Below are 26,607 nucleotides of genomic sequence, written 5' to 3'. Positions count from 1 at the left end.
CAGCCTCTTTGCCCCCTACAGAGAAGAGGAATGAGAGACACCATTTCATCCCCTTAAAAGGATACGTGCATCTCTATACTCATCCTACACCTTTCTCTTTGGTGGTGGATGCTGCAAACGAAAGGGAGCATCAGGAGTTTCAGGGACCCTCCCCTAAAAATCGGGAAGCGAAAAAGGTGGACTTGTTTGGGAGAAAAGTCTACTCCACCAGTGGTTTGCAGCTCCACATTTCAAACCAGCAGGCCATCATTAGTAGGTACTCCTTTAACACCTGGGGAACGATGGCCAAGTTCGCCTAGCTGTTACCACCAGACTCCCACTCCAAATTTAATGCCTTGGTGAAGAAAGGCAAACTCATTTCTAGGGCCTGCTTTCAGGCAGCTCTTGACAATGCTGACACGGCTGCCCGAACCATGGCTATGAGGATGACCATGAGAAGCTCCTCTTGGTTCCAGGTCTCTGGACTCCCTCACAAAGTCCAACAGACCATTCAAGACCTACCCTTTGAAGGTCAGGCCCTATTCTCTGAAAAGACAGACAGAAGACTGCACAGTTTAAAAGATTTAAGGGCCACCCTCAAGTTCCTGGGCATACACACTCCCGCTACACAGCACAGGCATTTCAGACCATAGCCTCCTCCGTGTTTCTACCAACAATCGACAGGATGGTTCCCAGAAGAGGAATAGGGGCGGTAGGAAGACACCGCACCCATCCTCAGGCCAGAGCTCTGGCCAACCCAAGGCACCTTCCGGCCCCAAACCAGCCTTTTGAAGGTGCGGTCGAGGATGGTGTACCAGAACAAGAACTGGATCTACCCCGCCTTACCTTTTCCCCCCGACTGTCCCCTTTCTACTGTGCATGGTCCCGTATTATTTCGGACTGCTGGGTGCTCTGCATGGTAGAGAGGGGATACTCTATCCAATTTTGTGCCCTCCCACCCTTCTACCCCCCTTCCCTGTCCCTCTTTAGGGACCTCTCTCACAAGCAACAACATATACAGGAGGTGCACTCACTCCTTTCGCTGGGGCAGTGGAAGAGGTTCCTCAGGAGCAGAAGGGCAAGGGTTTCCATTCCTGGTATTTCCTAATACTGAAAGCCAGAGAGGGGCTCAGGCCTATCCTAGACCTGTGAGAACTCAACAAGTTCATGAAGAAACACAAGTTCTGCCTGGTCTCTTTGGCCTCCGTCATCCCTTCACTGGATCCAGGAGACTGGTATGCTGTCCTCGACTTGAAGGACGTGTACTTTCACATAGCAATAATTCGGTCCCACAGAAAATACCCCAGGTTTGTGGTGAACAACACCCACTACCAGTTCACAGTCCTCCCATTCAGTCTGTCAGCGGCACCTCAGTTGTCCACCAAGTGCATGCCTGTTGAGGCTGCGTTCCTGCACAGGAGGCAGGTACAAGTGTTTCCATACCTCGATGATGGGCTCATCAAGGGCTGCTCCAGAGCTCAAATGGAGGCACAAGTCGACTTCATAGGAACGATGTTCGATGAACTGGGCCTCCTTCTGAATGAGGGGAAATCAACACTGTCCCCAGTTCAGAGAATAGAGTTTATAGGGGCAGTACTGGACTCAACAAGAGCCAGGGCATACCTCCCGGAAGCAAGGTTTCTGTCCCTTGACAACATCATATGAGGTCTTAGGCAGTTCCCCACCACCCATAGCAAGGAATTGCCTGAAACTCCTGAGACACGTGGCTGCTTGTACCTACGTAGTACAGCATGCCAGACTCAGACTTCGACCTCTTCAGGTGTGGCTAGCGTTAGTATATCGGCCAGTCTGGGACAGCTTGGACAGAATCGTAATCCTGCCTTGCACAGTACTCAACTCCCTCCTGTGGTGGCTTGACCCACAGATAGTATGTGCAGGGATCCCCTTCATTATCCCCCAGCCATCTGTCTCGCTGGTGACGGATGTGTCAGCCTTGGGCTGGGGAGCACATCTGGGAGAGCTCAGAACACAAGGCCTCCAGTCTCAGGTGGAACTTGTTCTCCACATCAATGTCAGAGAGCTGAGAGCAGTGCACCTGGCATGCCAGTCTTTCTGAGCCCATTTGACAGGGAGACGTGTATCAATTATGACAGACCACAGCACAGCGATGTTTTATATGAGCAAACGGGTGTGCATGCTCCTGTGACAGGAAGCCCTTATGTGGTGGGACTTCTGTGTAGAACATTTGATACATCTACAAGCATCGTACCTCCCTGGAGTACAGACCGAGTTGGTGGATATATCAGCAGGTTGTTCCACGGCCACAAGTGGCCCCTTTCCCTGGACGTTGCAAACTCAATTTTCCATCAGTGGGGTTTTCCCCAGATAGACCTGTTCACCACGCGATGCAACAGGAAGTGCCAGCAGTTCTGTTCCTCCCTAAATCACAGCCCAGGCTCCATCGTAGATGTGTTGCTCCTCCCATGGGGAGCATAGGCACTGACTCCATGGGTGCTCTGGGGCTAGAGCAATCACGGGGAAAAATTGGTGGTTGCTCTGCACCCACCGGCAGCTCCTCGACCCGCCCCAGCTCACCTCCGCCTCCACGCTGCCTCCCTTGAACGCGCCGCCACGTCCTGCTTCTCCCCACTCCCTCCCAGCGCTTGTGCCGCAAAACAGCTGTTTTGTGCGGCAAACGCTGGGAGGGAGGGGGGAGGAGGAGGAACGCAGCGCACTCGGGAAGAGGTGGGGCCAGAGCGGGGATTTGGGGAGGGTCCAATAGGGGCAGGGAGGGGGTGGAGTCGGGCAGGGGCCAAGGGCGGGCGCGAGCACCCACTGGCACCAAGGAAAGTTGGCGCCAGTGATGGGGAGGCTATGTCCTATATGTGTTTCTGCCTATCCCTCTCGTTCACAAGGTGCTCCTCAAGATACGGAGGGAACAAGCTTCGGTGATTTTTTCATAGCTCCAGCCTGGTGCCGCCAGCACTGGTACATATCATTCCTGGAAATGTCCGTGGAATCTTCAGTCACCTTGCCACTCGTCTCGGACTTACTAACTCAAGATCGCAGCCGTCTTCAACACCTGAACCTCGAGTCACTGCACCTCACTGCGTGGAAGCTCCATGGCTGAACCCGAAGGAGCTCTCTTGCTTGGACCCGGTTAGATATGTCCTCCTTGGCAGTAGGAAGCCTTCCACCAGGGCTACGTACCTTGCCAAGTGGAAGAGATTTTCAGTCTGCTTGGTGCAGCACCATTCGTCCCCAATGCTTGCATCAGTCTAATATAAGTGGCATGATCTCCATCTCAAGCAGCAGGACTGTCCATGTCATCAATAAGGGTTCCCTTGGCCGCCATCTCTGCCTTCTGTCCAGGCGCAGAGGGATGGTCAGTCTTCACCAACCCTATGGTCAGCCATTTCCTCAAAGGTCTCGACAGACTATACCCACAAGTCAGGCAGCCGGTCCTGGCCTGGGACCTCAACCTGGTTCTTTCCAGACTGACGGTGCCGCCTTTTGAACCGCTAGCAACGTGCTCCCTGCTCTACCTCTCATACAAGTTGGTGTTTCTGGTGGCAATAACTTCAGCTAGGAGGGTGTCTGAGCTCAAGGCCCTAACATCAGAGCCCCCTTACGCAGTGTTCTACAAGGACAAGGTTTAGCTCTAGCCTCACCCAGCTTTCCTCTCAAAGGTTGTCTCCCAGTTTCACATCAACCAGGACATCTTCCTCCCTGTGTTCTAGCCTAAGGTGTACTCTAGTGGCAGGGAGCAGAGGCTCCACTCTTTGGATGTCCGCAGAGCATTAGCCTTTTACATCGAGAGAATAAAGCTGTTCCGAAAGTCCATCCAACTATTCATGGCTGTGGTGGACAGAATGAAGGGTCTTCCAGTCTTTTCTCAACAAATTTCGTTGTGGATCTTGTCCTGCATCCGAGAGTGCTATAATCTGGCAGGGGTGCCTGCCCCTCCGATCACTGCGCACTCCACCAGGGTGCAGGCCTCTTCAACGACTTTCCTGGCTCAGGTGCCTACCCAGGAAATATGCAGGGCAGCGACATGGTCCTCCATACATACTTTCACATACATACTTACACACCTTATGCAATTACCCAGCAGGTCAGAGATGGCATGGCTTTTGGTAGAGCAGTACTCCAATTAGTGGACAACTCTGACCCCCATTCCTGAACTTGGGCTTGTGATTCACCCGACTGGAATTGACATGAACAAGCACTCGAAGAAAAAACGGTTACTCACCTTCCCGTAACTGTTGTTCTTCGAGATGTGTTGTTCATGTCCATTCCAATACCCACCCTCCTACCCTTCTGCCGGAGTACCCAGCAAGAAGGAACTTGAGCGGGGGTTGGGTCGGCAGGGGCCCTATATTGGGTGACATGAAGGCGCGACTCCAGGGGGCACCCAGGCCGACCCTATGAATACTGTTAGGGGAAAAATCTTCTGGCTGTTATGCACACAGTGCATGCACACCTGATTAGAACGGACATGAACAACACATCTTGAAGAGCAACAGTTACGAGAAGGTGAGTAACCGTTTTATATAAACTGCTCTCACTGTGTTTTCCTGTTTTGTATTATTTAGCTTGGCTAATCTTGAAGAATTTATAAAGAATGCTGATAGAGGTTTGAACAAAGAGGTTGAAAAAGGAGATTATGATGGTTTGGTGGAGATTATGGGTCATCTTATGGCTGTTAAAGAAAGACAGACCAGCACGGATGAGATGTTTGAGCCCCTGAAGCAAACCATTGAGCTACTGAAGATATATGAGCAAGAACTTACAGATGAGGTGTATAAGCAATTAGAGGTTGGTGAAAACCTATGACCAATACACAAAACTGCAAAATATTAGACACCTAAAAAGAAAGTGATCAGTGTATATTAGCGAATGTTAAGTACCCGGGTTTAGTAATCAGTAGGCCTCAGTGGGCAGATTATTTTGATAGCCAAGTGGCAGAACATGTGTTGTGGATGTGCCATCGCAGCTCCCTAGATAAAGCTACATCAAGATTGTCACTTACAGCAGAGATTTAGCCTGTTGTTAAGTGTGAACGATGCAGTGCCCCTCCCCAGATGGATAGCACTCACTGCATAAGAACAGAACACATGTTCAGGTAGATCTGTTAATTACTTTATGGAGTTACTTTTAATAGGTCCATTAAGCAGGTTTTTTGGTGAGTGCTGTAATGAGAGGGCATTAGTGCTTGGATGCAACCCCATGCTCTGGGTGTCCCTAAGCCTCTGACTGGCAGATGCTGGGACTGGACAACAGGGGCTAGATCACTCAGTAATTGCCCTGGTCTGTTCATTTCCTCTGAAGCATCTGGCATTGGTCACCATTGGAAGACAAGGTACTGGGCTGGATGGACCATTGGTCTGACCCAGTGCGGCGATTCTTATGTTCTTGTTACAAAGGGTAGTCCCTTGTTTAGGGCACTAGCCTAAGACTCGGAAGACTGGCATTTAATTCCTACCTCTGCTGCACGATTCCTGTGTGACCTTGTGCAAACCACCTTGGCATTAGGCAGCGGGTGCTTTTGAAAAATCTCACTAGGCACGGAGCTGCATCTTTTAGTGCCTGAATACCTTTAAAAGTCTGGCCCTTAGTATCTGGGCCTCAGTTCCCTCCGTGTCGTCCTTCCAAACCTCACAGGGGTGTTGTGAGGTGAAGTACATTGAGGTGTGAGGTGCTCAGTTACCAGGTTAACAGGGGCCTGAGAAATCTTTTAGATCCTGTTAAAATGGAAAAATACAAAATGAGAGGCTTATTACAAAGTCCAATTATTAAATATTCCTGGGGCCCCGGTGCAGGTTTCTAGGGCTAAAGGTGATCTTCCTCACAAAGTGACTCTCTTGTGGATTTGTGGAAGGAGGATTTCAGTTAAGCATTATAGGTGGAGTTTTGTTGGGTGTGACAGTTGCCTTATCTTGGGGAATTCCTTGGTTTTTAGTGCTTGTATTCTTGTAAGTAAATTTCAGCAACTAAATTTTTTGCAGGGGAGTTAAAACACCAAGGCTGTCCTTAGGAGTAGAACTGGGGAACCATTTTTTTCTGTCCAGCAACTTTTCAGCTCCATGCAGTTGCATAGAGATCCAGTCAGTATCTTTACTTCCACATACAGCAAGAGAAATAGAGGCAAATAAGATCCTTTATATAATGCTCTCTTCTGCTATCTTGAGGAACCTAGATCTTAAGCTGATTGGTGCATGAATAGTCCATACAAATGGATAGAGTCTAACTGAAGGGGAGGACAGACAGCTGTTAAAGTAAGAAGTGGGCCAAAGCTCTGCTTGAATTTTGCCTTTTTCTTGCTACTTCCCCCATTGTGGTTTCAGTTGGGAAAGGAAGTAGAAAGAGCAAAGTATCCTCATAAGAGATGGAACTCTTCAAGGATTCTCTCAGAGGTGAAAGTAGGAAGCATTGGGACCTCTGTGGTGGGCAAGCCAGTTGCCAGGAGATTTTCCCCTTTGGAAGGTGTGGGTAACTATCCAAACTAAATGCAACCTCTGAACATGTCGAGTTTCATCCCAGACGTTTTTTTCTCTCCTGGCAAGCACTGGCAACTTTCAGTTACTCTTCTGACCCAAGTGAACAGGCACAAAAACAAGCTGGAAAGTTTCTTTTGTTACAGACTGTGAATGATCTATGAGACAGAACCACTATTCTGAGAGCACTGGTGGGGAAGAGGGGAATTGAGAGATGTGGAGGACTCGGGTCACAACACTGGCTGAGGCTCTGACCAGTGTTTTTTAATGAAAGACAAAGGAAGTCCATTCTCCAGACAAATACACAGCTTACGAAGAACCTGCCTTGTGAAACTTCTTTTCTTGGCACCTAAATGAAAGTGTCTTAGACTTCAGGGGTTCTGAGCATCCACAACTTCCAGTGATGTTCATGGGAGCTCTGAAAATTGGGCCATTTTTATTTAGATGGTAACATTAAGTACCCAAGTTTGAAAATGTTACCCTAGGAGTCTCTCCAGACAGGTCCTTTGACTATAACCACCTTTCCCTCTTCTGTTCTAAGATGGGACGGGACAGCATCTATTATAGAACCATCCAGTCTTCATTTTTAACTAAGTTGAAAAGATCAGCTTACCTGTTGAGCCCATCTTCCTGCTTCCATCCACTCCCAGGGGATGCACAAGAGCCAGCTGGACTTTGAATTGGGATCAGTATTTTTTGTACCCTAGGAGCAAGATTTTTTGTACATCAGCCTTCATGTACCCTAGGAGCAAGATTTAGGGTCACCTTTGTCTGGGCTGTCCGCATTTCACAGGATTCTGGTGTGTGTAGAAAACATGGCAGGACATTTCAGGAGGGAAGAGGGTTTACACCTTCATAAGGGGTAAAATCTTCATTTATCTTCAAAGCTTAAAATTCATTCCCTGTTTTACTCCCAGTCATGTGTTTGCCCTTTATATCATGGCAAAAACCTCTTGATTGTGTGAGAGAGAAAATCTGGTATTTTTCCAGCCTGGGACTATCCATAAAGAAGTCAGATACATGTTATGTCAAGTGGCACATACTGTCAGCCAACATTTAATTTTTGCTTGCAGGAGCTGCCAGAAAAATGGAACAATATAAAGAAGTTGGCGATAACTGTGAAACAGCAAGTGGCTTCTTTGCAGGCAAATGAAGTGACAGTTATTCGCAAGAACTGTGCAGCATTTGATGTGGAACAGCAGAAATTCAGAGAGAGATTTCACAAAGAAGCACCATTCAGGTACAGACTAATTACAGCACCACAGAAATAAGAGAGAGAAGGGCTTAGTAGATCATTTGTGCTCTGCTAGGCATATTGTCTAACATCCACTTATCTTTCCCAATTGGTCAGAAGGCCAGGTATAATATCTGATATAGCATTTTTCTGGGGTCTCTATGCTGTAGTGGGTAGGGAGTGGATTCAGCGAGAGTAGGGTTAAAATTTTCAAAAGTGCCTAAGTCCCATTTTCAAAAGTGACTTAGGTGCATGGGAGTCTAAGAGTGACCAAAAGCATCTAAGGCCCAGATTTTTAAAGCTCTTTGGGTGCCTCACTCCCATTGATTTCCCTGGGAGATAAGTCCAGGTTGTAAGAAGTATTCAAGTGCCTAAGTCTCTTTTGAAAGTGGGACTTAGGATTTTAAGTGACTTAGGCATTTTGAAATTTTTGCATTGAGTCTTTTATGTGTCTAACTATAAGCACCCTAAAATGGCCAAACCCTTCTCCCAGTCCCATGATTCCAGGATTGTGCATAGACAATAACCCAGGACAAAGAACCATTCCATGCATCCCCAGGACACAGAGTCCAGGGCTGCCATCAGAGAGTTGAAGGATGGAAGAGCATTCTAGGTACAGACTTGCAAATGATCAGTGTTAAATACCTGGGGTTGCCAGTTTCACCAGTATAATTTGTTTATCACAATGGTTTTGATGTTGTGCTGACACGTCACAGCACAGTATTGTCATACTATGTCAGAGTATCATAGAATCATAGAAATGTATGGTTGAAAGGGACCTTGAGAGGTCATCTAGTCCGTTCCTTTCATTGAGGCAGGACCACCAAAGGCTCTGAAGCAAAGTAAACTGTCATGGGATAAGAGGGAAGGTCTTCTCATGGATCAGTAACTGGTTAAAAGATGGGAGACAAAGGGCAGGAATAAATGGTCCGTTTTCAGAATGGAGTGAGTTAAACAGTGGGGTCCCTCCAAGGATCTGTATTGAGACCTGTGCTGTTCAACATATTCATAAATGATGTGGAAAAGGGAGTGAACAGTGAAGTGCAAAGTTTGCAGATGATACAAAATTATTCAAGATAGTTAAGTCCAAAGCTGACTGTGGAGAGTTAAGAGTCTGTTTTCCAAGTTGAACAGTCCCAGTCTTTTTAATCTCCCCATACACAGAAGCTGTTCCACACCCCTCATCATTTTTGTTGCCCGTCTCCAATTTTAATATATCTTTTTGAGATGGGACAGCCAAAACTGCACGCAGTATTCAAGGTGTGGGTGTACCATGGATTTATATAGTGGCATTATGTTTTCTGTCTTATTATCAATCCCTTTCCTACTGGTTCATAATATTTTGTTACCTTTTCTGACTGCTACTGCACACTGAACAGATGTTTTCAGAGAACTATCCATGATGACTGCAAGATCTTTTTCTTGAGTGATAACAGCCAATTTAGACCCCATCATTTTGTTTGTATTGTTGAGATTATTTTTTTCCAATGTGCATTACTTGGCATTTATCAACATTGAATTTCATCTCCCATTTTCTTGCCTCATCACCCAGTTTTGTGAGATCCCTTTGCAGCTCTTCAAAGTCAGCTTTGACTTAATTATTTTGAGTATTTTTGTATCATCTGCAAACTTTGCTATCTCACTGTGTACCCCTTTTTCCAGATCATTTATGAATATATTGAACAGCACTGGTCCCAGTACAGGTCCTTGGGGGACCCCATTATTTACCTCTCTCTGCTGTGGAAACTGCCCACTTATTCCTATCCTTTCTTTCCTATATTTTAACCAATTACTGATCCATGCGAGGATCTTCCCTCTTGTCCCATGACTGACTCCTTACTTTGCTTAAGAACCTTCGGTGAGGGACTTTGTCAAAGGCTTTCTGAAAGTCCAAGTACACTGTATCAACTGGATCTACCTTTTTCACATGTTTGTTGACACCCTCAAACAATTCTAATAGATTGTGAGGCATGATTTCCCTTTACAGAAGTTGTATTGACTCTTCCCCAACATATTGTGTCTGATAATTCAGTTCTTTACTATAGTTACAACCAGCTTGCCTGGTATTGAAGTTAGGCTTATAGACCTGTAATTGCCAGGATTGCCTCTGGAGTCTTTCTAAAAAACTTGGCATGACATTAGCTATCCACCAGTCATCTGGTACAGAGTCTGATTTTAGTGATAGTTACAATGGTATGGAAAAAGTGGATGCAGAAGTGTTATTTACCCTTTCCCATAATATGAAGAATGGGTCACCTAATGATATTAATAGGTAGCAAGTTTAATACAAACAAGGAAATACTTTTTCACACAACATACAATTAACCTGTGAAGCTCATTGCCATGGGATGTTGTGAAGGCCAAAAGTATAACTGGGTTCAAAAAAGAATTTGACAAGTTCACAGAGGATGGGTTCATCGATGGCTGTTGGCCAAGATGGTCAGTGATACAACATTATGCTTGAAGCGAACCTAAACCTCTGACTTACAGAAGCCAGGAAGGTAAGACAGAGGTGAGTATCTTCAAAATTGCCCTGTTCTGTATACTCCTCCTGAAGCTCTGGTACTGACCACTGTTGGAGACAGGGTACTGGGCTAGATGGACCATTGGTCTGACCCAATATGGCCGTTCTTATGACCCGGTATACCTAGACCATCCTTGACAGGTATTTGTCTCACCTATTCTTAAAAAACCTCTAGTGATGGGGATTCCACAACCTCCCTTGGTAACCTATTCAAATACATAACTATCCTTAGAATTGGAAAGTTTTACCTAATATCTATCCTAAATCTTCCTTGCTGCACAAATTCAGCTGATTACTTCTTGTCCTACCTTCAGTGGACAGAGAGCACTCTGTCCTCTTTATAACAGCCCTTAACATATGTGAAAGCTGTTATTAGGTCCCCTTTCAGTCTTCTTTTCTCAAGACTAAATATGCCCAGTTTTTTAATCTTTCCTCATGGGTCAGAGTTTCTAAATCTTTTATTATTTTTATTGCTCTCTGTGTTCTCTCCAGTTTGTCAATATTGTTGTTAAAGTGTGGTGCCCCAAACTGGACACAACACTCCACTGAGGCTTCACCAGAGCTGAGTAGAGCAGGACATTTACCTTCCATAAGACACACTCTGATTAATACACCTGTCACATTTTGAGGAGCAATCAAGACTAGGCAGGATCACCACTGCCCTGTAACCCCGGGTGCCTCACAATACTTTGCCATTGTAGCTCCCAACCTGGGCTGCTCACAAACAGCCTACCAGCATGCAAGTCACACCCTGAATGTCTGTGTATAGCCACAGTCGTGGTCCAGCAACTCTGGCCTCAGCAGCCTATCAGCAACACCAGCCACACTCTGGCTGCCACCAGCCTGGGTTACTACTTGCAGGATGATCCCAACATACTCCCAGTGCCAAATGTTTGTGTTCTGCACTGTCAATCTCTCTCCTGGGCATTTCACATATTAAAAGTCTGTTGCCCCTGTAAGGGTTTGATATTCAACAGTTTTCTACTTTAAATCCTCTCCCTTGGCATTACCAAGCAGTTCAGTTTAAACACAGCACTGAGTTAGCTTTGATTAAAAAATAAAACAAGTTTATTTAATGGCAAAGAGAGAGATTTGAAGTGCATATAAGTACAAGGTATTACAGGTAGAAACGGGTACGAGAGAAATAAAGATAAAACACTTTCTAGTTGCTAAAATGTAACCAGCTAGTCTTGGTTCAAGGTCAAATCCTTACCACAGGATCCCAGCAACATTGCTGCCCAAATTCTCAGTCAGGATCCCCCCCAAAAAGTCAAAAGGCTGGTTCCTTTGTTGTCTTAGGTGAAAGAGAGAGAGCCTTGGGTGTTTTTGTCCCTCACTTTTAAAGTCCACTCACCCTTCAAAATGTATGTACCTGAGGGTTACCCCTAGATAAAGTTCCTTCCGACGGAGACATGGAGTCTCGTGGTGAAGGAGGTTCCATGTTGTTGCTAAAATGCACATTGATCTGTTCCTGCCCCCTTCCTGCCAAAGAATGGCCACTTGAGAGGTGATGGCCAATCAGCTTTGATGACACCTGGCTAGAGGCGTCAGCTTGTCCTTTGTCTCTGAGGAACAGATTTATCCTCTCCCAGACTGGTAACCCCTTGTAGTCATAATTTCAGCTTTAGTTCATAACTCATAATACACATTTCGTGCATAGGCTACATATGAATATCAATGATCAATGTGGTGTTAGTTTTTAAATGATACCTCACAAGGCATATTTTCCACAAAGATTATTACAATAATGTGTGGGGTGTGAATACAGGGGTGCTTTTGGTGACAATATTATCATTTTTTGCAACTGCATCCCATTACTGGCTCTCATTCAATGTGTGATCTGCAGTAACCCCAGACCTTTTCTGCAGTACCAACACCTAACCAGTTGTTCCCCATTTTGTAGTTGTGAGTTTGATTTTTCCTTCCTAAGCATAGTACTTTGTTCTTTTCTTTATTGAATTTCATCTTGTTGATTTCAGAACACATCTCTAATTTATCAAAGTCATTTTGAATTCTCATCCTGCCCTCCAAAGTGCTTGCAACCCCTCCCAGCTTGGTGTCATCCACACATTTTCTAAACATACTCTCCACTCCATTAGCCACATCATTAATGAAAATATTGAATAGTAAGTGACCCAGGACAGACCCCTGTGGGACTCCAATAGCTATGTCTTCTCAGTTTGAGAGTGAACTATTGATAAATACTCTTTGAGTATGTTTTTTCAACTACTTGTACACTTAATTTAGAGCATATTTCCCTAGTTTTCTTATGAGAATGTTATGTGGGACTGTATCAAAAGCCTTACTAAAATCAAGATCTGTCACAATTATAGCTTCTCCCCTACCCACTAGGCCAGTAACCCTGTCAAAGAAGGAAATTTAGGTTGGTCGGGCATGATTTGTTCTTGAAAAATCCATGTTGGCTTTTACTTACCCTATTGTCCTCTAGGTGTTTATAAACTGATTGTTTAATCATGTGTTCCAGTATCTTTCCAGGCATTGAAGTTAGGTTGATTAGTCTATAATTTCCTGGGTCCTCGTTGTTCTCCTTTTTTTAAAGACAAGTTCTATGTTTGCCTTTCTCCAGTTCTCTGTGACCTCATCAATCCTCCATGAGTTCTCAAAGATAATTGCTCATGGTTACAAAATGATTTTGGCTAGTTCCTTAAATACCCTAAAGTGAATTTCATCAGGCCTTGCTGACTTGAATAAATCTAACTCATCTAAATATTCTTTAATCTCTTCTATCCCTGTTCTGCCTTGTGTTCCTCGCCGCCTTGTTGTTAATATTAATTGTGTTAAGCATCTGGTCACAATTAACCCTTCAAGTGAAGATTGAATCAAAATAGACATTAAACAGCTCAGCCTTCTTAGTGTCATCTATTATTAGCTCTGTTCCCCCACTGAGTAGAGTACCTACACTTTTATTAAGGTCATAATAACGGCCATACTGGGTCAGACCAATGGTCCAGCTAACTCAGTATCCTGTCTTCTGACAGTGGCCGGTGTCAGATGTTTCAGAGGGAATGAACAGAACAGGGCAATTTATCGAGTGATCCATCCTGTTGTCCATTCCCAGCTTCTGGCAGTCAGAGGGTTTAGGGACACCCAGAGTATGGGGTTGCTTTTCATTTTTCTCTTGCTCTTAGTGTACTTATATAACCTCTTCTTAGTGTCTCTTATGTCCCTCGCTATGTGTACCTCATTTTGTGGCTTTGCCTTTCTGATTTTATCCTTATCTGCTTGCGCTCTTCTTTTGTACTCACCACTAGCAATTTCTCTATGCTTCTTCTTTACGGAGGATTCCATTTTGATTTTCAGGTCATTAAAGCTTTCCTAAGGGAGCCATATTAACCTCCTACTATTTGTCATCTCTTTCCTTTGCATCAGCATAGTTTGCTGTTGTGTCTTTAATAATGTCTCTCTGAGAAACTGCCAGCTCTCCTGAACTTCTTTTTCCCTTAGATTTTCTTCCTATGGGACCTTACCTACCAGTTCTCTGAATTTGTTAGTCTGCTTTGCTGAAGTCCATTGTTCTTATTCTGCTGCTCTCACTCCTTCTTTTCTTTCGACTCATGAAATCTTATCATTTTATGATCACTTTCTACCAAGTTCCCTTTCACCTTAAGATTCACAGCCAATACGTTCCTGTTGGTCAAAATCAAGTCTAAAACATCTGCCCCCCCCCGGTTGCATCCTTCACCGTCTGAAACCAAGAAGTCATTCTTGATACATTCCAAGAACTTACTGGACATTTTGTGTTTTGCCAGATTACTACCCAGTGGATGTCTGGGTAGTTCAAGTGCCCCTTACTACTAGGTATACTGCTGTTATTTGTTGTGGGATACACAGTACCCCCCCATTGCCAGGATGATGGCAGTGCTGGGACCTAGGGAGACAGCTATAGGTGCTTCTTTGCCCCCCAGACTATGCCAGGATAGCCCCTAGTGTAAATGCAGGGTATGTCAACAGAAGGAGGAGTTGTGCTGGTGTAGGATGTGTGCAAGTGTACGAGAGATGTAGGCAGAAGCACTCTTCAGTCAGCACAGCTGCATCTCCACTTTTTTTTTTTCTGGTATAGCTGTGTCAGCTAGGGGGATAGGATGATTTATTGCACTCCTAGCCACTTGCATAACTTTGTAGCGTAGACCAGCTCCCTGGCTCCAGCAGAGCAGCTTTGAGCCTGGAGTGAGGCTTTCCCGGGCTCCAGGTCCAAGCATTGTTTTAATCTTTTCCTGTTGATTCCTGCATTGAATAAAGAACATTCTTCCAATAGTTGTACAGTTTTTATAGCTAGAGGCCTACTTGGCCAGAAACACAAAGGCTTATGAATGGAAATGCTCTTAGAAACCTTGTGTAAATGAATGAAAGAGAGTTCCCTTCATGTTGTGTCTCCCTCCTTAGTGAAAGTGACTCTCCTTTAAAGCACACTACTTTGCACTCATGTAGCAGTGTGATAAAATACATTCATAAAATCCCCCCTGCGCACATGAGAGAGGAATAACTCTACCCCACTGAACTGGGCTCGCTTCTGTAAATGTCATTCTCTGGAGGCTGGGGTAGAATCAGCTGCATTGACCAGATCGGTTGTAATGGCCCTTGAATGGGTGAGCCACTTAGCTTTTTGAGTTGTCTTGCCATTAGCTTGTACCTCAGGCTGACAGCGAGCATGTGAATCTGGGGCACAAAGAGGAAAAAATGGCTTTTTGTTTCCTTTTAAAAAGTATCAGTGTTTCTGACAATTTTACCTCCCATTTAGCCATTATTTAACACGTAACTCCATGTTAGTAGAGACTACAGGCAGAAAGATGACTATGCTCTGAAAAAGAGAATGAGGGTACAAATGGGAATTTAAAATGGCATCAGTTCTGCAATGGGGAATAACCATTAGAGCATACTAGAGCTGTGATGTCTTTACTGTGTCTCTTGTACAAGCTGCTTTGCATTATATTTTATTTGAAGTGTTTATAATCTTACTTATGAAGAATGAAAATTGCTTTATAGGTTTGACATTGAAAATCCTTACCTAATGCTGGATGCAAACCACATTGAGATAAAACAAATGGAGTCAACCATGGCCTCACTTTACGAATCAGCTGGTTTGTTTGAAGTCAATGTTCCTGATTATAAACAGCTAAAGCAATGCAGGAAGGAAGTTTGTCTTCTCAAGGAACTCTGGGATATGATCTCTGTGGTGACATCTAGCATAAACGACTGGCAGGCCACGAAATGGAAGGATATTAATGTGGAAAACATGGACCTTGAATGCAAAAAGTTTGCAAAGGATATTCGGAACCTGGATAAAGAAATGAGGGTGTGGGACACATTCACTGGGCTGGACAACAGGGTGAAGAACATCCTGACATCTCTGAGGGCTGTGGCGGAGCTTCAGAATCCCGCCATCCGGGAAAGGCACTGGAACCAGCTGATGCAGGCAACAGGTGTGACATTCACCATGGATGCAGACACCACACTGGCCGACCTCCTGAGGCTCAACCTGCATAACTTTGAGGATGAGGTTCGGGGCATAGTGGATAAAGCAGTTAAGGAAATGAGCATGGAGAAAGTCTTGAAAGAGCTAAAAAGCACTTGGAGCAGCATGGAATTCCAGTATGAACTGCACCCCCGGACGAACATCCCCCTGCTGAAATCCAACGAGGAGCTCATTGAAACTTTAGAAGACAACCAGGTGCAGCTGCAGAATCTGATGACATCCAAGTATATTGCCTTCTTCTTAGAGGAAGTATCCGGATGGCAAAAGAAGCTGTCCACAGCCGACACAGTCATTTCTATCTGGTTCGAAGTGCAGCGGACATGGTCTCACCTGGAAAGCATATTTATTGGCTCAGAAGATATCCGGGCGCAGCTTCCTGAGGTGCGCAGCAGAATGACAGGAGTCATGTTCTCCTCAGTCAGAAAGGAACGCAGGACAACCTCCATTATCCCAACCAGAGCTGTCTGAAATGCAACAAACCCTTTGGTGGCTACTTGTCACACTGGAAATTCCCTTAGTTGCCTGGGCTTATTCAGCATCCCCAGGACATTTGGATAAAGGAGGTTGTGCTTTTGTTTCTTTCTTGGGTTGTCCCAGGAGGCTGAAAGCCCTCACTGATCTCCCCTCTCCCCTGTACACTGCACATACAGAGTTTGTTACTGTAGGGCTGCACGTGAGTGTGGGGCTGCTGACATTGTTTATCGTAGGAAACATATTGGCCTGGTTGTGCTGGCAGAGGAAATACAGATCATTACATGGATTTTGCAGATATAAAGTGTGGGCCACTGACAGTATTTAGCCCTGACAGTATCCCTGTAAAAGTGTTTAACAGAGAGCTGGGCCAGGCATTCCACTGCTCATTCTCTGAAAAGCAGTATAGATTAATTATACCAGGATTTCATTCTCCTTTGGTGTCCTGTAGAGGAAAATCTAAACTACTATTGGTTTCCTGTCCTATTATTGATTTACGTAAATGCGGGTATATGGGGAAATATCCAGGATCTGCCCCAGGTTCCAGCTGAACTGCACGCCCCCAGTGTAGACAGTCTAGAGCTCAGTTCTGTGTGTGGCAATGTGTCAGGGTGTAAAGTTCGCTTTTGCACTCTGCTAGACTGGTTTCTGTGTGCAGGGCCAACCCCCTGTTATAAGTGTGAGCAGCCTGAGCATTGCTGTGACTTACACCAGCTACCAACAGACATGGGAGGTTGAAACCACAATCGAGAGTGAGAGCACGTTGGCCAGGGGTGGAATGTCCGTGAAGCTTGCTGTACTTGCTCTGTGCAGACAAGCTCCATTCAGGTTCTTTTCACCAGCATTAAAGGCAAATAGATGCTTTTGGTTTTGTTGACAAAGAAATCTCTGAGCATTTCATTGAGAGGTTGGGGCGGAATCCTGATCCCTTTGAAGTCCAGGGGTGGTTGTGGTTCACCATTGACTTCAGTGAGGCCAGGATTTTGAATGTGGCTGTATTTATTCTTCACTTAAGTGCACTAGAAGCAGAACTTTATTCATCAATGTGGCCAGATGATGGAGTCTTTTCAGTAAAGAAATGCGTGTTTGACCGGTGGCTGTAGCTTCTCTCTTGCCATTTGTAGGACTCCAAGCGTTTTGAAGGAATTGATGTTGATTTTAAAGAACTGGCCTACGATGCGGAGAAAACGCCGAATGTCGTTGAGGCTACTAATAAGCCAGGTCTTTATGAACAACTGGAGGATATTCAGAGCAGGTTAGTAACACTTTTCGGACTTTGAGGGACACTGCATTTAGCTGCGATAAGTTTACTTACTCTGTGTTCTCAGATCTCTCTACTGGGTGGTGATGGCCATCTCTGTTCAGCCAGTCACAACAACACTAAACTTTATTTAGACTTTGTGTTTGTGATCCACCAATCTGTAACCCAACAAGCTGTTATCGCAATGTTCAGGCTGAGAAGTTCTGTACACAGAAGTCCAGACACTCAAAACATAAGGTGCTGAGTGCAATGTGAGCTCACCCATCTTACATGTATGTTCTATCTCTATAGAGCAGTGTAACCAGTCCTAAAAAATGCAAACCATCTGCAGCATGGCTACGTCCATGTTCTTTTGAGACCTTTAACTATGGTGTGTTTAAATTTACCCCCTCAGTGCTGCAGAGATAGCCTTGCCACATGAGACTGCTAGATACTTTGAGGAATGCCCTATTGCACTGAGGCAGATAAATAAATACGTTTCAGTGTGCTAATTTGACTGGGAAGTGCACACTTGAAAACTCAGTGTGAAGGCTGTTTTGGTCAGTAGTATTCCACTACTAATAACATTGTTAATTTAAAACAAACCTCTCAGCTCTACAAAGCCCATATTCCTCACTGAGGAGTAGCTAAGTGCTATATATGAAATTTATGATTTTAGCCATTTTTAGTTTTGAGTGCAAAAAGTCACAAGGTTTAAATTGGAAGTTCGGAATCTCATAAACTCACAGCTGAACAGATTTAGGTCAGACCAAGCTTGAGCAATTTCATCCCAACATGAACATGGTTGGGGGAGTTGTGTGTAGTTCCAAAAGGCTGGGTTAGACTGCAGGAGTCTTCTGAACTTATGTGTCTGAGGGCTTTATACTGCTTCACATCACCATAGTATCTGGGCACCTTCCACATAAAATCAATAATACTGGGTATATCCCTAGTGGAGAGCCTGGAGTCTATAGCCATGTCTATACTACAGCCACCCCAGCGGCACAGCTGTTGCACTCCTGCTGTACTGCGATACTGAGAGGCTTTGTGCATCGACAGAAGGGATGTTTCCATCAACATAGGTAATCCACCTTCTGAGAGGTGGTAGCTAGGTCAACGGAAGAATCTTTCCTTGACCAAGGTCTATCCCGGGGGTTAGGTTGTCCTAACTATGGGCTAAGTGTGCAAAATTTTTCTCAGCCCTGAGTGATGTAGCTAGGGCAACATAAATGTTAGGTGTAGACAAGGCCTCTGTCACTTCTTACTTTTTGGGTCAAAAGTCTGCCTCTGAACATGAATTACAATATTAGATGCTAAGCAGAATGTATGTGTGTTGATTCTGGACTTGGTTTCTCTGCTTTGTTGCACCAGATTGGCTCTGTGTGAGAAGGCCTTGGCTGAATACTTGGACACCAAGAGGTTGGCCTTTCCCAGATTTTACTTCATTTCTTCTGCGGATTTACTGGACATTCTTTCCAATGGCACCAACCCGCAGCTAGTAAGTCTCACACATTACTGCCTTTGCCTTTGAACAGTGGAGTGGTGGATAGAGTGACAAGCCCAGAACATGCCTGTAGCTTCTTCTAGAAAGTAATGTTTTTCTGTTCCCCCCCAGTAGTAACATGAACGATAATTTCTCTGGAGTTATTGGTATATAACTTTCCACTAGATGGCAGCAAGTACATCACATTCTCATCTCTAAACATTGGGAAGCATTACCGATTGTTCTAATAAAGCTCCTTTAAGCCTGATTAGTGTATGTTTTTGACACCGTACGAGGGACAGACTTTGTTCTTGGAGGCTCTGAGGTTTGAAGGAACAGACTTTCTCTAAAGATCTCAGCGAAAGCTTGCAACGGTGACTGGGAATTTGGATGGCTCAGTTTTGGGCCATTTTCAGAAAATGCCAAGCACCTGCCCTTGAAGGAGTCTCAAGTTGGGCACCCAAAAATGGAGGCACCTAAAATAACTGATCGTTTCAGAAAGCTCCATCTTGCAGTATTCTCACCCTGGGTTTGGGCGCCTTAATGTGAGACTGGTGGCACTCCTTTTGCTCTTGCGTTGTTTGATCCGGTAGAGGAGAAGGGAGAAGTTAGGCCCCCGGGGACACCACGCCGTGTGCCACCCTTGCTGCACTACTCAGAATGCTTCAAAGGGGAAATCCTCAAATCTAAATCTGAGTCAGCCTTGATCTCTGAGCACGAGGCTCAGTGATAGCAATGCCTGTGCCAGGCAGGGCTCCATCCAAAGGAAGCCAAGGCCCCTGCTAATTGATGGCTCCTCAGTGTCCTTGGCATCTGAGGTTGATGGCAACGATCTCTGGCTCTGGATGGGCTGGAGTCTCCACACAGGAGACGGGACCAAGGCAGGAGGTGCCAAGAGAGAAGGGGCAGGCTGAGGGACAGGCTGATGAGGGCTCCAGTTATCTGGAGAGCTCCTCTGAGGCCAAATGTGTCTTGACTCCAGAGAAGCATCAGCACAGTGACTGCAGGGCATGGGAGGACTCGACCTTTCCCCAATCCCCACCAAAGGTGCCCCAGACAGCTGATGCTGTCATTCTCATTCCTTGTTTTGTGCTGTACTAGTGCCATTGTGCTGGGCACTGCGCACACGTGGAGTACAGGATGGTCCCAGCTCTGAAGAGCTTACTGTGTAAATACAATCAACATTTCCTGTTAGACCCGCTCCAGGGATTAGCAAGCAGTGCTTAATTTTGCCAGGGCTGAGCCCCGGCACCTTTAGGCTTGACAGTTCATACTCCCGGCACCTCTGGGCTGGCTGCATCAGTTATGATTGTAAAAAAAATTGCTTGAGCCCCTGCACCTCTTTCACTACACATTAAGCACAGTTTGCAGGGTCCACAGTTACGAGGTACCTGGGCCAGGAAACCTGTCCAGCAAGGTTGCTCTGTTCTTTTACACTTTTCTGGACCAGTTGCCGGTGGAGGTATGGTAGGTCCCTCTCACAATGTTGCATCAATCTTGACTTTCTTTCTGGGAGCTCTGCCTCCTGCACAGTCAAAGGGACTGGCAGGAATGAATGGAGGCCAGCAGTAATACTCAAGACACGTTGCCATGGCATGTTCAATAGGAGGCCTGGCCTGCACTCTACCCCCACGGCCTGAAAGGGAATACTTAGGGGATTCCCAGCAGTTGGGCTCTGAGGAGCTCGGAGCCAGGACTGAGAATCTTGGCAGGATGCTCTCTTCAGAGAAGCAGGCTTGCAACACAAGCAGTGTTCCCATTTGAACTCATTTGACCTTCCATGGAGAATGTATTTTCTCAGTGTGGGTTAGCATTAAGCAGCAGCTCTTGTGAAGGGTTTTGCACTCTGACAGGGATGCACTGGGGTGGTTTGGTCAATTTATGCTTCTGGATGGAGCTGATAGTGAGAAAAAGTGCAGTGGTTGAGGTGTCTGTGGTTGAAAATGAAACATAACCTGTTTTTGCAAGGCCAAGCTTGTAAATGGATGTGTATTTATGGGGGGATATGGCTGGCAGTGGTTGGCAGATTCTAGGATAAGAGTGTTCAGAGGCCTTCAGGAAAGCTCAGTGCTGTTTAAAGTGACTTCTCTGTGGCATATTTCAGTTTGAACAAGACGCCCAGTAGTCTCTGCTCCTTGAATGATGATGCTGACTAGAAAGCAGTGCACATGCATCAGGTGTTTCTCCCTTACAGGCAGCCACAGAAGACCCATTACACACAAAGGAGAACAGTATGAACTGTAAAATATGGGCCATCCAGGGTTCAATCAAATGATGAGCCTAGCTAAAGCAAATGCAGATCAAGCTCTTGTGAGTTCCAGTTCTTGTGTATGCGGACCTTGGTTAATAGAGTGGATGTTTCACCATCAGGGACATTCGTTCTGGAGGTTCTAATGCAGGAAATGCCTCTTCCAGAAGCAGTATTTCTAGGGACTCGCCAATGCAATCAAGTCATTCTAAAGGTATTGCTACAGGGAATGGTTTCAGAGTAGCAGCTGTGTTAGTCTGTATCCGCAAAAAGAAAATGTTCTGCACATGTGTTAGTCTCTAAGGTGCCACAAGTACTCCTTTTCTTCTTGCTACAAGGAGTGACATCCACATGGTTGACTGGATTATGGGATGGCATGGTGAGGAACTGCACTGTAGAGAAAGTTGCAATGATATTGCTGTTTAAAGAAATTCCCTTAACTGCATTTCGTGGCGTTCCTAGGTTTTGTTTCCTTTTCCTGTCCCCAGCAGGGCAGAGTTGTATGGGATGCATTGTATGGGAGTTGTATGGGAGGCATTACCTTCATTGTTACAGGCTGTGCTTTGGAATCCCCATATTCTGGAAGTGTGTGGTAAGAAATTCTGTAGAAAAATCTTAGCTCTGTTTTTCATTAGTGAATATACCACCAATGTAGGTAAGGTAGATTATTACTTTTATAGGAGTTTGTCGTCATGGTAACACCTGGATGTCTATACCATGATACAGCTAAGTCAGAGCGCCTGGCCGGCACAACGGGATATTGGCGGGATAGCTGTGTGCGCCCAGGGTGTGCTTACACTGAAGCTGGAGGTGTCATTTCCAGCTCACGTAGGTGTACATGTGTTAGCTCTGATTGCACTAGAACACTAAAACTAGCTGGGTAGCCGTGGTGGTGTGGGTGGCAGGACGGGATAGTGCCTGAGTGTGTACCTAGCGTCTCAGATGGGAATCATACTCAGGTGGCCAGCCCCTCCTGTGCCTCTGCAACTGTGTGCTATTATTAGCATGCTAGCTGTGTCAGAGCTAGCCTGTGTACATCCACCCGAGTGGAAACGTAACCATCTAGTTCCAGTGTAGACATACCTCCCGTCAGTCGGGAAGCTCCAGCTAAACCCATTTTCTTTAGCAATTGAATAACAGGGCTGTGATGCCTTGTTCTGATTCATCTTGAAATTGATTTGTAAAATTGACAGACGTTTTCACAGTGAATGCTGAACTTTACTCAATCCAGACTCAATTAGCATTTCTATTTTTTTGTTAGCTAGTGGAGAATCTCTTCCAGTTAAGAAACCTTTCAGATAAGGAGATATATGATTATATGAAGTTCAGGTTAGTCAGGGCTCAGTGCATATATAGAAATGCCATTATTTTCTGCTGACATATAATATTTCTTATAGTTTTTCTGTGCTCCTTGGTTTTTTCAACCCTTGAAACCTCACAGTTGTGCATTTGATCAATACCACAAAGACAGGGGGAAAAAACAGGAGAAACTCAGAAAAAATACCACCTTGAAATGCTCACTGGTATTGGAAGGAATTCTGTGAGCATTGTCTGTTATACCTATTTAAAACTGTTTACAATAAAATCAAGTAAATGTCAAGAAGGATAAAATATGGATAAACTCTTGGCCTTTTCATTGTAGTCTCTGAGGCTGTCTGATCATTCCTAACAGAGGATTAAATGCACAACAATATTATCATAGCAGATCTGGCATTGAACTTGTAAAGATTCAGGTATATCCAAGGTTTTTCTGATGGTGTTGAACTGAGTGTCAGAGTGTTCTATAGAGTCTGTCTAGACTGGCTAGGCATAGGAATCTGATTGGATGATTCGCTAAGATGAAAGTTCTGCACATTAAATAAACCACAGAAACCTTTTCTCAAGATCATGAAAGCCAGGAGGCCAATCCTGCCATGTGCTGAGTGCCAGTTGACACTTGCAGCCCATCACCTTCCAGAATTGGGTTCAATATGAATATAAGTGGAACCAAACAGCATAAAAATATTAATAAAGGTCTATCTCTGCAATGCTGCTTGAAAATTTTTTAATCCTTTCTCTATCTGAGACAGTGACCTGTGATAGACTGGAGAAATCCATTTGTTTATATGGTTTTCTAAACAGTCAGTGCTTGTAGCAGAGGACTGGGTACCTTAGGATGGGGGTTCTCAACCTTTCCATCTTACTGCGATTTAGCAGAGAGCCCCTCTCCTTTAGCAGTAGGGGGAGGGCAGGTCTGAGTGACCAGCCAGACATCAGTTCATGACTTCCATGGTGGTGTGACCCTAAGTTGAGAACATATGTTTTGGGGGGGAAGTTCCTGAGCCTTTACTTCCGGTATTAGTTTGCTTGTAACTAACTGGTTACTACACTGGTTGGTCAGTGACTAAAATTTGTATTGTCCGAAGGCTGGAAAAAGCGCTGGTGGTCTGTTCATCTTCCAGCAGACAGATGTTCATGGTGAAGGAAACCCTCCCGAGCAATTCTACCTAATTGCTCCTTTTGAGCCACTGAGTTGAACAAGCTTTGAACAGGCCATGGAGTCTGACTTGGTCTTTCACTCGTAGAGGTGACCCTTCTACGGTGAGGTGGAGGTATCATGGTGGGTTGTAGCGTACTAAGCTTGCACTGCTGCTCTTCTTAGTATTCCTTTGCTGGGGAAGAGCAGAGGCCTTCAGTCTCCAAGGCTGAGCACCTTTCCCTGGCACAAAACTGACTTCCGGTAACAATTCTTGTTGGTCCACAGGCTGAGATAGCTGGGTTCTCAGTACTCCCCCAGCAATGCTCAGCAAAAACCTGAGCGTAGGACTGCATAGGTTCCTCACCGTTGCTCTACCATCATTGTACCTTGTGAGGCTGACCTGCGACTGATCACTTAATGTTCAGAATGTTTGCTTTGTGTGCGTGTGTGTGTGTGTATGTAGGGGTGTGGGTGTGTTTGTGCTGTACAAAAGGTACCATGGCAGGTAACTGCAACATAAAGAATAAAATATATCGTATTACTAGAGTATTGCCACTGAAAGGTATTTCTGTTTTCTAAGTGAAGAAGAAGTAGATGGTGCTTGTGTCTGTTCCAGAGCTACAGAGTTAATCCTGCTGTGTCAGAAGGATGTGACCAGCCCATCATATGATATGTCTGGCCAAAGTGGGATGAGATGAGAGTGAACTTTTGGGAGCCTGACTGAGGGAGCTGCCCTGCTGATGAGCGCACATAGATCCTCCCACCTGAATGACCTCTCTACTACCATTCCCTGTGCAGGTCCAGCGCCATCTCTCCAAACTGTTTGACAACATGGCCAAGATGAAATTCCAGGTGGACTCTGAGCAAAAGCCGACCAAAACTGGCCTGGGGATGTACAGTAAAGAGGAGGAATATGTCAGCTTCAGTGAGCCATGTGACTGTAGCGGGCAGGTGAGATGAAGCCGCTTCATTTCCTATCATCAGAATTAGATTGTGGCTGGTGCTTTTATCCCTATCTTCTGTTGTTGTAGTGCCTAGGAACCCCTGGTCATGGCCCAGAGCCACATTACACTGGGTGCTATACAAGCGCAGAACACAAAGTTGGTCCCTGCCCCAGAGACCTTACAATTTATGCATCAGACAAGAGACAATGATGGAGACAGACAGGAGAGTACAAGGAAACAATGAGACGGCCTGTCTGACCCAGGCTGCCTGCAGAGCTATCATTAAAGTGTCCTAAAAGTTGGAAAAGGTGTTGTATAAAAATGGCACCTCCCTACTGCACAGGTCATCCCCCCTTTGAGTTGTTTGAGTCCTGTCTGCCCATGATAGTGACAATGGTTTTTCTCCTCTTGTTCTCTTTCAAGCACTGAAGGGTCAAGTAAACCTAAACCTGACAAAATGTAAACTGAAAACCAAGGATTTTTTTGGGGCGGGGGTGTTTGTTGGGAAAAAAGGCACAATTTTGGGAAAAAAAATCACAGGGATTTTCATGAAAGCTGTTTGTTAACTGTGATTTTTTTTTTCATTTGAAACCTGTTGACCAGCTCTAATTTTAGCCTTAGAATTCCGCAGTTGATGGGCACAGAATGATACGTTGTGTCTCAACATACACTGAATTCCCAGAGAGCCGGCCGGGGGAGAGAGCTTCTACTGTGATACATTCGTCACAGCAAGAATTCCCCCCCATGTCCAGCACTGACTTTGTGTGAGTGCTGGCAGATTGTGCCCAAGTCACATGAGCGATTCTCCTCCTGGCCTTGGCGACGGAAGATATTGAAGCAAATTACCCACCGGTGGAGTTCGGAATAGTGCTGCTGCAGTTGGAGATCTAGCAATGTCACAACTGCGTTATCAGTGTTGATTTCATGCCAGCTAGAATCCTGTGAACGCATGCGAAGGCGAAGACACAAGTCTCAGCTCAGTAGTCCTGGGCCTAGGACCAATGGGGGGTGTTTAATATTCAGTTAAAGGACATTAATACAGTCCCATATAGTTACCTATTGCACAAGGTTCCTCAGTGGACCAGACGTGTCACTGTGTTTTAATACCTTTGCTAGGTTGAAATTTGGCTGAATCATGTGCTGGACAGCATGAGGGCTACCGTGAGACATGAGATGACAGAAGGAGTGACTGCTTATGAAGAGAAACCAAGAGAACAGTGGCTCTTTGACTACCCTACCCAGGTATTTGATAACGTCACACTTGTCTCCTCTTCGACTGGCCCTCTAGAGAAAGCAGCTCTCAGTTTAGCCTCTTGGGTCACTATTCTAGTATAGGGCCTCTGGTCAGTCCCTGGGGTGGGTGGGGAAGCTCTGTCTGGCTACTGCTCCTGAACTCCAGATGTGCCACCTGCCCCAAGGACATGCTTTCCATTGGTCATAGGAGACTCCTGAGCTGGGGTTTCAGGCAGAGCCCAGTGGTTTGGTTCTGTGAGCTCAGTGCAGGTACAGTATCTGTGTGTTTAATGACAGGGTGCTGTAGAATGAGACCAGCATACAGAAGTGTCAGTGCTGCATATATGGAATCATAAAAACATAGGTCTGGAAGGGACCGTATGCGTCCTCTAGTCCATCCTCCTGTGCTGAGGCAGGATTACATGGACTTAGACTCTGGCAGGTGTTAGAGCTCGTTACCTTGGAAGGGGTTAGTCCCATGCCAGAGGGAGTGAGTATACTTTACCTGCCTGGTGGCTGAGTGAGGAGTGCAGCAGGAAAAAAGTCTACGTGAGCGAATGAAATAAAGCAACCCCTCCCCTCCTTTATCTTGGAGGTTCTCATCCCCTCCTGTGAATTGCTTTGTCTGCTACCCCCTCCCCCTGCTACCCTGTGGCATGTAAAAGACACCGATGTACTGATGAATAGCTGCTGAATTTGTCCTTGTCTCTGATGCTGGTGTCCCAGGGTTCGAGTTCAATGCAGCTCTATGTTGCAGTGTCTGTTGTTGTTACCACTTTGAGAAATACTTTCATTTTATGCCGCAGCTGCTTGATTTTTTCACAACCCCACAGCTTTGCCG

The 26,607-nt window shown here is 45.4% G+C and overlaps 1 protein-coding gene across 5 annotated transcripts in view; it reads left to right on the top strand.

Moving 5' to 3' along the window:
• Positions 1-26,607, top strand: part of DNAH9 (dynein axonemal heavy chain 9) — a 391,252-nt gene that overhangs the window by 64,837 nt on the left and 299,808 nt on the right. For all 5 annotated transcript variants that reach the window (XM_073310874.2, XM_073310873.2, XM_073310875.2 and 2 more), the window contains 7 exons: positions 4,536-4,758; positions 7,511-7,677; positions 15,200-16,070; positions 17,285-17,415; positions 18,772-18,898; positions 24,388-24,540; positions 25,650-25,775. In XM_073310874.2, coding sequence (XP_073166975.2) covers positions 4,536-4,758; positions 7,511-7,677; positions 15,200-16,070; positions 17,285-17,415; positions 18,772-18,898; positions 24,388-24,540; positions 25,650-25,775 — 1,798 coding nt within the window. The remainder of the gene's footprint in view (positions 1-4,535; positions 4,759-7,510; positions 7,678-15,199; positions 16,071-17,284; positions 17,416-18,771; positions 18,899-24,387; positions 24,541-25,649; positions 25,776-26,607) is intronic.

The sequence above is a fragment of the Lepidochelys kempii genome, chromosome 14 (assembly GCF_965140285.1).
Source record: "Lepidochelys kempii isolate rLepKem1 chromosome 14, rLepKem1.hap1, whole genome shotgun sequence".
Classification (NCBI taxonomy): Eukaryota; Metazoa; Chordata; order Testudines; family Cheloniidae; genus Lepidochelys; species Lepidochelys kempii.
The sequence above is the reverse complement of the archived record's forward strand: the minus strand, read 5'-3'. Positions and strand labels throughout refer to the sequence as shown.